This window comes from Desmodus rotundus, chromosome 5 (genome assembly GCF_022682495.2).
Source record: "Desmodus rotundus isolate HL8 chromosome 5, HLdesRot8A.1, whole genome shotgun sequence".
Lineage (NCBI taxonomy): Eukaryota > Metazoa > Chordata > Mammalia > Chiroptera > Phyllostomidae > Desmodus > Desmodus rotundus.
The window spans coordinates 33,611,839-33,624,366 of NC_071391.1; the positions used below are offsets into that span (position 1 = coordinate 33,611,839).

A 12,528-nucleotide genomic window follows, 5' to 3' on the forward strand; every position below is an offset into this window, starting at 1 on the left:
GGTTCGTTAATTTTGGTTATCTTAAAAAAATCAGCTCTTAGTTTCGTTGATCTTTGCTATTGCTTTTCTGGTCTCTGTTTCATTTATTTCTGCTTTGTGATCTTTGTTATTTCCTTCCTTCTAACTTTGTCTTAATTTGTTTTTTACTAGTTCCTTGAGGTATAAAGTTGGGTTGTTTACTTGAGCTCTTTCTTTGTTCTTAAAAAGTAGATGTGTATGTCTATCAACTTCCCTCTGAAAACTGCTTTTGCTGCATCCCACAGGTTTTGGTATATTGTGTTTTTGTCTTCAAGATATTTTTAAGCTTCCCTGCTGATTTCTTTTTTGACCCATTAATTGTTCAGAAGTATGTTATTTAATTTCTACATAATTGTGAATTTTCCAGCTTTCTCCTGTTACTGATTTCCAGTTTCAAACCATTGTGGTTGGAAGTGATACCTCGTATGATGTCAGTTGTCTTAAATTTGCTAAGACTTGTTTTGTGACCTATCTTATCATCTTTCCTGGAGAATGTTCCATATGTACTTGAGAAGAATGTGTATTCTGCTGCTGCTGAATGGAATGTTCTATAGATGTCTGTGAGGTTCATTTGGTCTAATGTGGCATTCAAGTTTATCACGTCCTTATTTATTTTCTGTCTGGATGATCTATCCATTGTTGAAAGTGTGGTACTGAAGTCCCCTAATATGATTACAGTCTATTTCTCCCTTCCAATCTTAGTATTTGCTTAATACAGTTAGATGTTCTGATGTTGGGTGCACGCATACTTATGATTGTTTTATCTTCTTGATGAATTGACCCTTTATCGTTACACAATGACCTTCTTTGTCTTTTATTAACATTTTGGGATTAAAGTCTGTTTTGTCTCATATAACTATCCCTGTTCTCTGGTTTCCACCTGCATGGAGCGTCCTTCTCCATTCCTTTCCTTTGTGCCTGTGTGTGTCCTTACTGTTGGAATGAGTTACATTGAGCCATTCTATGGCTTTTGACTGGAGAATTTAGCTGTTGAAATTTGAGTAATTATTTATTATTATTATTGTATTACAGTTGTCCCAATTTTTCCCTCTTTGCCTTCCTCTGCCCATCCCACCTTCCCTAGAGTAATTATTGATAGGTAAGGACTCACTAATGCATGTCAGTGTTTTCTGGCTATTTTAGAGTTCACTTGTTCCTTTCTTCCTCTCTTGCTGCCTTCCTTTGTGAACTGATGATTTTCCATAGTGGTATGTTTTGATTCCCTTCTCTTTATCTTTTGTGAATCTACTGTGGGTTTTTGTTTTGTGGTTACCAAGAGGTTTACATATAACATCTTACAGATAAAATAACAGTGTATTTTATGCTGATAATAATTTACCTTTGATCACATATAAAAAACCTACCCTTTCATCCCTTTTTAATTTTTGATGTCACAATTGACCTGTTTTTATATTCATTAAATTGTATTCATTAACAAATTATTGTAGTTATTTTTAATACTCTTGTCCTTTATCTTTTATATTAGAGTTCAGTGGTTTACACACAATCGTATTACATTATTGGAGTATTCTGGATTTGTATAAATAATTACCTTTAGCAGCATATTGTATATTTTCTTGTTACTCATTAGCATCCTTTTATGTCAGCTGGACGAACTCCTTTCAGCATTTATTGTAAGGCAGGTCTAGTGGTGATTAACCTCTTCAGCTTTTGTTTTTTGGGGAAATGTTTTATCTTGCTTTCATTTCCGAAGTTTAATTTTGCCAGATAGAGCATTCTTGGTTGGCAGTTTTTTTCTTTGAGTTTATTTATTTATATATTTATTTATTTATTTAATTGTTCAATTACAGTTGTCCCAATTTCCCCCCCCTTTGCTCTCCCCTGCCCCACCCCCCACAGTCAATCCCCACCTTGTTATCCATGTCCATGGGTCCGTTATATATGTTCCTTGACTAGACCCTTCTCCTTGAGCACTTTTAATATATCACCCTATTCTCTCCTAGCTGTAAGTTTTCTGCTGAAGAATCTGCTGACAGTTTTACAAGTTCCTATTAAGTTATAAGCTTCTTTGCTCTTCCTGCTTTTAAGATTCCCTCGTTGTCTTGGATTTCTGACACTTTTGTTAGACCGTGTCCTGGAGAGGACCTCTCTGAGTTTGTTTGGTGCCTTATGAGCTTCATGTACTTAGATACCCAAACTTCTCCCCAGATTTGGGAAGTTCTCAGCTATCATTACTTTAAATAACCTTTTGGCCCCCTTCTTTCTCTGGAACTCCAGTAATTCACAAATTACTTCTTTTGACGGTACTGCACAGATTACGTAGGCTTTCTTTACTCTTTTTCATTCTTTGTTCTCCTCTGACTGGGTAATTTCAAAGTTCTTACCATTTAACTCAGATTCTTTCTTCTGTGTGATTCATTTTGCTGTTGATGCCCTCTATTGCACCCCCCCCATTTCATTCATTGTATTCTTCAGCTTCAGAATTTGTTTGATATTTTTCTATGATTTTTATCTTTCTCTTAAAAAGTTTTATTTTACTTTTTTTTAATTTCGAGAGAAGAAAAGGGAGGGAGAGAGAGAGAAACACCAGTGTGATTGCACACTCCCTAACTGGGGACCTGGCCCGCAACCCAGGCCCGTGCCCGATGGGAATTGAACTGGTGACCTTCTGGTTTGCAGGCCAGCACTCAGTCCACCGGGCTACACCAGCCAGGGCTCTATCCCTTTCTTAAATTTCTCATTTTGTTCATTTATTGTTTTCCTGATTTCATTGAATTGTCTTCCACATTTCCTTATAGCTCACTGAATTTTCTTAAAACAGCTATTTTGAGTCATTTATCAGGTATACTGCAGGTCTCCATGTCTTTGGGATTGCTTACTAGTAAGATTATTGTGATCCTTTGGTAGTGTCATGTTTTGTTGATTTTTCATTTCCTTGAAGTTTTGTGTTGCTCTCTTCGCATTTGAGAGAACACTCACCTCCTGGAGTCTTCACTAACTACCCTCCTCAATGTGCCCGCACACTTCAGTCCACGGATGGATGACAAACTATTCTTGTTGGGGGGGCCACAAACAAGGGGTATCTTACTCAGCCATGGTGCTCCCTGTATATTAATAGTAGCAAACCATATGCACAGGTCTCCATCTTATACATCACCTAGTATCTTAGAGACCATTCCGTGGCAGTTCATAGAAATCTATTGCACATTCTTTTTAACAGCTGCATAGCATTCTATTGTGGGAATGACATAATTAACCTATTTTTTTAATTGAAGTATAATTGACACCTAACATTGTATTAGTTTCAGGCATCTAACATAATGATTCCATGTTTGTGTATATTGTGAAATATCACCACCGCAAGTCCAGGTAACATTCACCACCATACAGACCCGCTCTTTTTTGACAGACATTCAGGTGGTCCCCAGTCTTTTGTAACTATGGACAACGCCACGGTGAATACTCTGGTACACGGGCCTTTGTGCCCCTGAGTGGGCACTAATGCAGGGTAGATTTCTAGTGGTGGGATTGCTAGGTCAAAAGGTATTTAAATTCTAATAGTTTTTTACCTAACTACCTTCAAAGAGACAACCATTTTATAGTCCCACCAACAATGAACAAGATGACTTTTTCTACAATGTGCATTTTTTGCCAATTTGATATCTTAAAAATGGTATCTCAACCTTAATTTTAGTCTACCTTTCTCCTATTATGAAGTGGTTGAGTGTCTTTTCATTTGTTTAAAAGCCACTTGTATTACTTTTTTGTGAATTGTGTGTTCATGACATTTGCCACTTAATGTATTATTTTAAATTAATGTTTAACAATGAAGACACTATTTTCCCAGTGTCATTGGCTCAAGAATCTCCTCAAAGGTAGGAGGAGGCTCTCTCAGACAGGTGTTCAGGACCCTCCACAATCACACCAATTCCCTTTCTCTAACTCACATGGTCTCCTTTCCCCAAGTCACTGTTCCCAAGGAAGGGCGTTCTTACAGCCTCCTGAACATCCCACACCCCTCCCACAACCCTGTGTTTGCTCTCCCAATGCTTCCCTTCCCAGTCAAACTTGACCAGTCCTTCAGGGTCTTCTGAATTCTACCTGTCTGGGGCACCTTTCTGAATAACTAGTGCCCACGCTGCCCACGGTCTCACTTTAATGTGGGTCTCATCCCATCAGCTGGAGCCGATGTCCCTCAGAGGCTGGGCCTGGTATCTCCCAGAGTCCAGCCTCCCTTCTGTCCCTGCTCAGAGTGCAGGGGTGTCGGTGTGGAGTGTTTCCTGCACTCATTCAGCACTTGACTGCATGCATCAGTCAGGCACCGTTTCAGGCCTGTGGATGAGACAGACCAAGGCCCCTCCTCTCATCCAGCTGACAGTTCAGGGAGGGCGGGGTCTAACATACAACAAACAAGGTAATCGCAAATAAGAACCTCAATTAAGTGTACACAGTAATGGAATAGTGAAGGGAGGAGGGGAAGAGTCTCCTTTGGACAGAGGGGACAGGGGACGACGGATCCCCCAGGAGCTGAGAGCAGAGACCTGAATATGAGAAGCCTCCAGCCATGGAAAGAACTTTCCAGAGGTCCCACCTGGAGGATCTTGTTGAGGTACAGCCCAGCCACAGGCATCTCTTTCTGACACTTGAAGAGAACTGAAAACAGAGCCTGTGATCCCTGCAACTTTAGGGCTGTATGTGTGGTGTGTGGGGAGAAGACCTGCACCCTCCTGCTTCGTATTTCAGCTGCAAACTTCGGTAAACGTAATCCTGCTTGACCTGGCACTAACTGAGGACCTAATACGTGCCAGGGGCCAGTTAGGCATTTTATTCCATTGTTACTTCATTTAATCTACCCAACAACCCCGTGTAATATTTATTACTAACTTTATTTTACAAAGGAAGCAACCGAAGCTAGGAATATGGAAGCAACCTGTTTAGGTTTACATAGATCAGAAAGATGTACAGTTCCCGGAGAGAAAAGTTCTGTCGCAGGGATCGGGTGGGGTTTAATGGGGCGTTCGGGGGTGCACCCGGTTTCCGGAGTTTGCCCCCGGGGCCCCGACAGCGGCCCTGGCCCCGCCCGAGCCTGCGGGCCTCAGGGGCCAAGGGGCGCGCGGCGGGCTGGGGGCGGGGAAGTCCGGGGGACAAAGGCCGCGGCCACCGCGCTCGGGCAGCTGGTGCGGCGGTGAACTCCTGCGGACGCCGGGACGTGGTCGCACGCTCGCAGCCGAAGAAGCCCGCACTGCGTGCGATGGAGCGCCCTGGGGAGCCGCCCGAGCCCGCTCCGGTCCAGCCCGCCGTCCCGCCGCCTGCACCGCCCCCTCCCCCGCCTCCGCTCCCTCCCCCCCGCCCCGCGGCGCCCGCGGCCGCTCGGGGCTCGACGAACATGGCGGCGGCGGGGATCGGGCGGGACACTTTACCTGAGCACTGGTCCTACGGCGTGTGTCGTGACGGCCGCGTCTTCTTCGTCAAGTGCGGCGCGGGAACTCGGGGCCGCGGGCGGGGGCGAGGGGCCGGGCGGCGTGCGGGGCCGGACGGGGGCCCCCCGCGGTGGCGGCGGCGCTAACAGGTGCACCTCTCTTCGCAGTGACCAGCTCCGCTGCACGACCTGGCTGCACCCGCGCACCGGAGAGCCCGTCAACTCCGGCCACATGATCCGCTCAGGTGGGCGCCGGGGGGCGGGCTGGGGCACCCGGGGGGCGCGCCTCTGGGCGGCCAAGTTTGATCTTAATTTTTCTCGCGTTCCCGCAGACCTGCCCCGCGGCTGGGAGGAGGGCTTCACGGAGGAGGGCGCCAGCTACTTCATCGAGTGAGTGACCCGGGCGCCGCCGCCCTCGCACCTGTGCGGCGGTGTCCCACCGGGTTCCCGCTGCGCAACTGCGCCCCCTCCTCCCGCAGGGGTCCTGGGCGAGTTGGCGCGCACAGCGCCGGGGCCGCCGAAGTGTGGGGTTTTGTTTGCCCGAGTTATGAGGCGGCCTGCAGGAGGGAGGCGGGGTGGGGTCCACGTCTCCACTGAGGGACCCGGGCGGGGCTCCGGGGTCGGGGGCTCGCCCGCTGCGGGGGGGGCTGGGGCCTTCAAACTGCGCCCTGGACCTGGCTATTGGGTTGGCCTCGGGCGCTGGCGTGAGGGGTCGGACACGCCTCCCCTTCGGGGTCTCCGGCTGCGCAGAGCCGGGGCCGGGATGAGCTAGGGTGGGGAGAGCAGACTAGGAGTTGCGTCCGGGTTTTGGGAACCGGGGGTGGGGACGGTGAGAATGGGACAAAGGAGACGAAGGAAATTTCGTTTGGGGTGGCCTTTCTCTTCGGCCGTGTTCTCTGGGATGGTAGTGGAGAGCTGGAACCGCACCTCACCCCGCCCCTGCCCTGCGAGGGCCTGCTGGGGAGAAGTGGGGGTGGGGAGGAGAACCGGTTAGCCAATAATATTACTCGAATGCTGCGTGTCTCCGTAGCCCGTGCTCAGCTGGGGCAATCACACTCTTGCCTCCGCTGAGTCAAGCAGTAGCTTTTCTGCAAAAGCCCAGGAGCCTTGCCCCACAAGCCAAGTTATGCCAGACCTGGGTCTGTAGAAATGAAATTGAGGCGCTGTTCAGACGCTAACACTAGTATAGTCTTTGCTTTCCCGCTCTGGTTATACCTGTGTGGCAATGTCTCTCCCTCTGCCTGCTCTCCAGTGAGCTCCATGAGTTCAGGAACTGCTTTTGATTCTTTGCCCCAGTGCCTGGCACAGAGTAGGCACTCCGTAAATGTTTGTTCACTGAATGAATGAACTAGCTTCAGATCTGTCTGGACTGTGGTCTGACCAGTATTAAATGTAGTTTTGGGGACAGTGAGTCAGAAGTCCTTTTTTCATCAACTTGAAAACACTGCTAGTGGGCAGTGGAGCAGCGTTTTCGACGCTCAGATGGTGCCATAAAGCCCCAGAGCCTCCCTCCTGGGTTTGGGCTCTTTCAGGATGGTTGAAATCCTGATGGATGAGCCCTGGCCGGATGCTGAGTTGGTTATAGCCTCGTCCTGATAGACCGGGATTGCAGGTTGGATCCCTCCCCCCAGCCCCCAGGTCAGGGCACAAACAAGAGTCAACCGATAAATGCATAACTAAGTGGAACAACAAATCAGTGTTTCCCTTTGTTTCTCTCTCCCTTTCACTTCCTCTCTCTCTAAAATCAATTAAAAAAAAAGAAATCCTGGTGGATGAGGTTTATAGAAGTGAGCACTAGGACTGTGGTTGTGTGTGTGTGAAGTCGGGGTGACCCTCTCTCGCTCATAACTGCATCCGTTGACATTTTATTAGTTAGCTCCTGTGTGCTGCGCATTGTTCTAGGCATCGGGGCTGTAGAAATGAATGAGGCTCACCAGGTCCTGGTGCTCATGGAGCTTGCAATCTCCCGGGGGAGGGGAGGAGGCAGAAACTAAGTAAGTAAACAATAATGTCAGACAGTGAGTGGTAACTACTATGCAGAAAGTTAAAATAAGGTGATATGATGTGACCGAGTGGCTTGGTTGGATGGGAGATTAGTGGTGGTGTTTCTGAATAGGTAACTGAGGTAAAATATGAAAGACAAAGACCCATCCTTGTGTTGAGGAGATGGAAAAACATTTCTGGAAGAGGGAAGAGCCAGTGCAAGGGCTTTAAGGCAAGAAAGAGCATCAAGTTCGAGGAGCAGAAAGGCCAGTGTGGCTGGAATATGGTGAACAAGGGAGAAAGTGGCATGAGAAGCCCTTCCAGATAGGAGAGAGTGAATGGCGTAAGGCTTTGTGAGCCAAGGTTAGAAGTTTTTACACTTCATTCTAAGTCCAGTGAGATGTCATTGGAGGACTTTAAGCGGTGAGGGACAGTTTGACTTGCATCTTTAGAAAGATCACTGTGCCTGCTGTAGAGTGGACTGTGGGTGGGCAGCTGTAGCGGGCAGGTGGCCGTTTCTGTAATCCAGGCAGGAGTTACTGACGGCCTGAGTGAGGGTGTAGCCGTGGAGGTGGAGAGGAGCGGTCAGGGTCAGGCTCGATGGTTTGGATGCAGTCTGTGAGAGAAAGAGAAGGGTCCAGATGACTCCTGGAGGCTCGATCCCCTGGCTGGCTGGTGCTCACGTCACTGAGATCGGGGGGCTGGGGAGGCACAGGCTGGGGTGGGGGGAGTGGGAGAACTTGTCTCGCCATGTTCCACTTGAGATGTGAACATGTCAGCTGGTCAGTATGCACCTGAAGCTGAGGGAGAGAGAAGACGGAGGAGATGCACTTGGGTATTATAGGTGCCATTCAAGGCAACAGGATTAGATGAAGTCGCCCAGGAGGAGGGTGTAGACAGGAAAAAGAAGATGCCCCACGCCTTGGGGCATAGGAGCATTTACAGGCTGGGGAAAGTGTTGGATCCAGCAAAGGAGACTGAAAAGGTTGGAGGAAACCTCCGAGAATGAGGGTTTTTTGCCTAAAGGGCAAAAGCTGGCTGCAGTAGGCGGAAGAGAATGTGGAGTGAAGACATGGAGTCGGCAATTTGGGGTGACTCTTTCAGGCAGGTTTGTTACAAGGCAGGTTGAGAAATTAGCTGAGAACTGGAGAGGATGTGGGTTTGAGGGAGGGATTGTAGGAGATTGTAGAGCACGGTTTGTTCCTATGGGAGTGACCCAGTAGGGAGGGGGAAATAGCCGATGCAGGACGGAGAAGGGACAGTTGCTGGCTCAGCGTTTCGGAGAGGTGAGAGGGAAGGGACCCAGGGCAGAAGCCTCATTGGTCTCAGATGGCAGCAGGGCACTTCCTCCACTGACAGCAGGCAGGGCTGCAAGTGCCTGTGCCCGTGAGGGGAGCTCGCTCGGTTTGGTGAGGGGAGAGGTACCCACCTCTCCTGTTTATGGTTTCTGTCTTTTCCATGAAGTTCTAGGCAAAATCCTGAGCTGAGGGATCTGAGGGTGTGTAGGGTCTTAGGCCGTTGTCACAGTCTCCTGCCCTTCGTCTCTTTTTTTGACTCTTCTGTGTCAGCACTGTGAGGTCCCTCATGATTACCCTTCAGCAAGCCCTGGTTCCCTACCTACAGGGCTTTGGCTGACTCCTTCCAGGCAAAGGGGAACGCAGTGTGTGACAGCCCCCCTGAGACCCTGTGGCAGCTGACTGTCTTTTCTACCTCCTTCTGTGACAAATTTTGTATTTTTTCATTTTTTTATTGTTGATGCTGTTGCAGATGTCCCCCATTTCCCCCCGCTTTGCCCACCTCCACCCAGCCCCACCCTCCTGTCCCTGGGCCTTCACCACACTATTGTCTGTATCCATGGGCTGTTCATATATATGTTCTTTGGCTGGGACAATTTCTTGAAGACTTGAAGGTTTGGGAGTAATTATTCTCCTTTTCCCCACATAAAAAAATTGCTTTGCTTCAGTCTGCTTTCTTGGATTTGCCATGAGCATTTCTGAATTTTCGGGGTTTTTTGGTGGGGGAGTTCTCTAATATGGCTCAGTTCGAGGGACGAAGCATCGCCACAGCTGAGGCTATTTTCCCCGGTGGGTCCTTGCCTGGAAAGTTGTGTGAGGTTTCCAGGAGGCACCAGTTGCTCCTGACAGTTAGCAGATGTTTGAATACTCTCCAAAATCTGTTTCTTGAAGGAGAAAACCTCAAGCTAAGGTAGGTGGATTTCAGTTTTGGTTTCTGCACTTTGTGTTTAACTGTGGATTAACTAGGGATGGAACGTGTGAGGAAGCTACCCTGGTTCTCCCAATTCCAGACGAGGCAATGCTGACAATCCCTCTAAGAAGACTCGCGCTCTAAGACTTCACTACTTTCCCATGCGTCCCTTGGCCAGGTGGCAGGATGTAATGGTGATTGTGATAATAGCGCTATTAACAGTAGCAGCAATAATAGTAGTTGCCATAATGTAAATACCTTCATCTTTTTAAATTTTATTTTATTTAAAGATTTTTATTTATTTAATTTTTGGAGAGAGGAGAAGGGAGAGAGAAAGAGAGGGAGAGAAACATCGATGTGTAAGGGAAACATCGACTGGGGACCTGGCCTGCAACCCAGGCATGTGCCCAGACCGGGAATTGAACCAGTGACCTTTTGTTTCACAGGCCAGCACTCAATCCACTGAGCCGCACTAGTTAGGGCTAATAGCCTCATCTTTTCGAGTCCTTGAAAAACACCAGGAACTGTTTATAACTGTTACCTGATTTAATTCTTACAACAACTTGATGGAGTATGAACTGTTACCAGTTCCATTTACCTGTGTGGAAATGTGTCATAATCCTGGTCATTCCAACAGCAGAGGCAGTTGGCTTTTTCTGGTACCTTTTCATACTTGATCCTTATAATAGCCCTAGAAGCGGCAGAGCATGGGTATCCTGTTCTTTGGGTGATGAAACCCAGGTCCATGAAGGTTCAGTGATTTGACAGAAGTGTCAGTGCTGGGACTAGAGCCTTGGGTCTTCAGACTCTAATACGATAACCATGGTAGCATTGGTGGCTCCTACCCCAGGTCGCCGGTGAGAGCCAGCATCGATACTTGAAAGAGCTGCATGCCATGTGCCATTGCTCCAACTCAGGCTGTCCCTGACCCCGTCTTGGTTTTTGTGGGGGACTGAGGAACCTGGGAAAGGTAGCTGTCCTTGGTCTCCTGTGCTGATTGGTGATGGTGCCTGACTCTGATTAATAAGAAATGGAAGATGGTAATTTATTACCTAGTAAAAACAGTTTGGCAGACATAGCCTTTCAGACATGAGACCCAGGAGGGTGAAGTTCTAGAAGAGGCCTCCGGTCTTCAGGGGTTTCATGGGAGCACAGGAGAACCCTCCTGGGTTCTCCCTACAGCAGGTTTTGAATAGGTCCTGAGTTGATAAGAAGGATGAATGGCAGAGAGCAGGGGTCTTGGCTACCCTGCCAGTGCCCAGGTTGCTCCTTGAAGGCAGAACCCTGTTTCCCACCTCTGAGACTTGTGCCTGTCCCAGCACTAGTAGGCACTTGGTATGTATTGAAGCAGCAGTGTTTAAGGGACACAAGGAGTTCAGTAGGTGTTGCAGGTCTTGGAAAACTTCTTATTGAGGAGATCAGGGTGTGCGGGAGACCAGGCAAGGTGGAAGAAGCGAAGTAGCTGGGAACGGCAGCTATCAAGGCTGGTGCCTGTTCCTCAGGATTCTTGTGTGTGGTTTCTTGCTGGCAAGAACAGCACACCAAGCAGGAACCCAGCCTCTGGCTTCTTAACCTCAGGACCTCCTGCTCTGTGTCTGGGGACTGGGATGTCTGTTGGCCTTTGAACCTGACTGTCCTCCCTCCCTGGTTGCCAGGTCTTGGTCCTCTGTGACTTGGCTCCTGGAGGGAAGCACCTGATTGCACAAGGTCTCACTCTGTGCTTTGGAGCCTTGGAGGGCCATCCACTGTGGGTGCCGTTCCCCTGTGGGTGCACATCCCCAAATGAGGGCAGTGAAGCTTTTGGGAAGGACATTTCTGAGGGTTGGAGTGAGGCTGACTTTCCACTCCACCCCGCAGACCCTTGGACCGAAGCAAGGCCTTGGGGCAGGACTGGCTACGACATCTGCAGGGCCCAGTGCAGGATGAAAGTGCAGAGACACTTGTTCACAAAGCTAGAAACAAAGGTATTAAAATATAAAACTTTTTCCTTTCTTCTGCAGTCTTCCCTCTACTTGTCATGTGTTTTTATTTGCTATTTAATGTCATTCTGAGTAAAAATAAATGGATTATTAGCATAAATCTTATGGTTCATCTCTGTATTGCGGAATATAACATTTAAATGCAAATATCAGGGCATTGGTCTCGTAGGGTGAATCACCACCACCGGTGGCACCACTCTGAGTCGCCCCTGTGCAGGGGTGCCAGTACTCGAGTCCCCTGGGACAGGAGCAAGGAGCAGGGAGGCTGTGGGGAGGCTGGGGGCCCCAGGAGGCTGGGAATGGGCAGTTAAGAGCCTGTCACAGGGAGGCAGGGAGTGGGGACTGGCGTGAGCCAAGGGTTCAAGCCTCCTTCAGAAGCATTACCCTTCTAGAGATAATGCTAAATATCTAGAGTGTGTTTTTGTATTCAGCAAGCATGTTTTTGAGTCTGACATTAAAGGGAGGGAGGGAGGGAGGAGTGGGGAGAGAAGGCTGAACCAGGGGTGACAGAATGTCTAGGTGGAACCCTAGCTGGCTTTAGACACCAAGTGCGGAAGGCCCTTCAGGAAAGCCTGTGAGTACTGGACGGCCCAGGAAGCTACCCTCTTGAGGTTTGATTACGCTGTCAGCCAAGGGACAGTCGTTCAGGCCACCCCGGGAAGCGTGCTGCCACATCTTCCTTCCCAGACGAATGTTGAACTTCATGTCAGTGAAATTTGTCCTGCAGAGTGCCAGCCTGTTGTTTTATTTCGTTGTCATCTTTCTCACTGAAGTGTTCCTGGGAACAGTAGTCCCAGAAACTTTATTTCAAACCAGAGAGCAACTGTTCTAGAAAGAATATCTGGGAAACTCACAGCTTACACTTGTTTTATTTATTTATTTAATTGCTTACACAGCTACATCTATTGTAAAGGGAAATTCTGAAACCTCTTGTTGTAAGTTAAGAAACGGTTCTCCCAGGTT

At 48.3% G+C, this 12,528-nt stretch overlaps 1 protein-coding gene across 12 annotated transcripts in view; it reads left to right on the top strand.

Annotated features, from left to right (window-relative positions):
- Positions 1–4,440: 4,440 nt before the first annotated feature.
- PLEKHA7 (pleckstrin homology domain containing A7) overlaps positions 4,441–12,528 on the top strand; it is a 202,681-nt gene continuing 194,593 nt past the window's right edge. For 4 of the 12 annotated variants that reach the window (XM_053925421.2, XM_053925424.2, XM_053925425.2 and 1 more), the window contains exons 1-3: positions 5,162–5,451; positions 5,567–5,643; positions 5,731–5,788. In XM_053925421.2, the coding sequence (XP_053781396.1) occupies positions 5,231–5,451; positions 5,567–5,643; positions 5,731–5,788 (356 nt within the window). In that variant the 5' untranslated portion in view covers positions 5,162–5,230. Of the gene's footprint in view, positions 4,589–5,160; positions 5,452–5,566; positions 5,644–5,730; positions 5,789–10,286; positions 10,922–12,528 lie in introns of those variants that run through there. The other 8 variants (XM_053925426.2, XM_053925430.2, XM_053925433.2 and 5 more) reach the window with 5 other exon arrangements.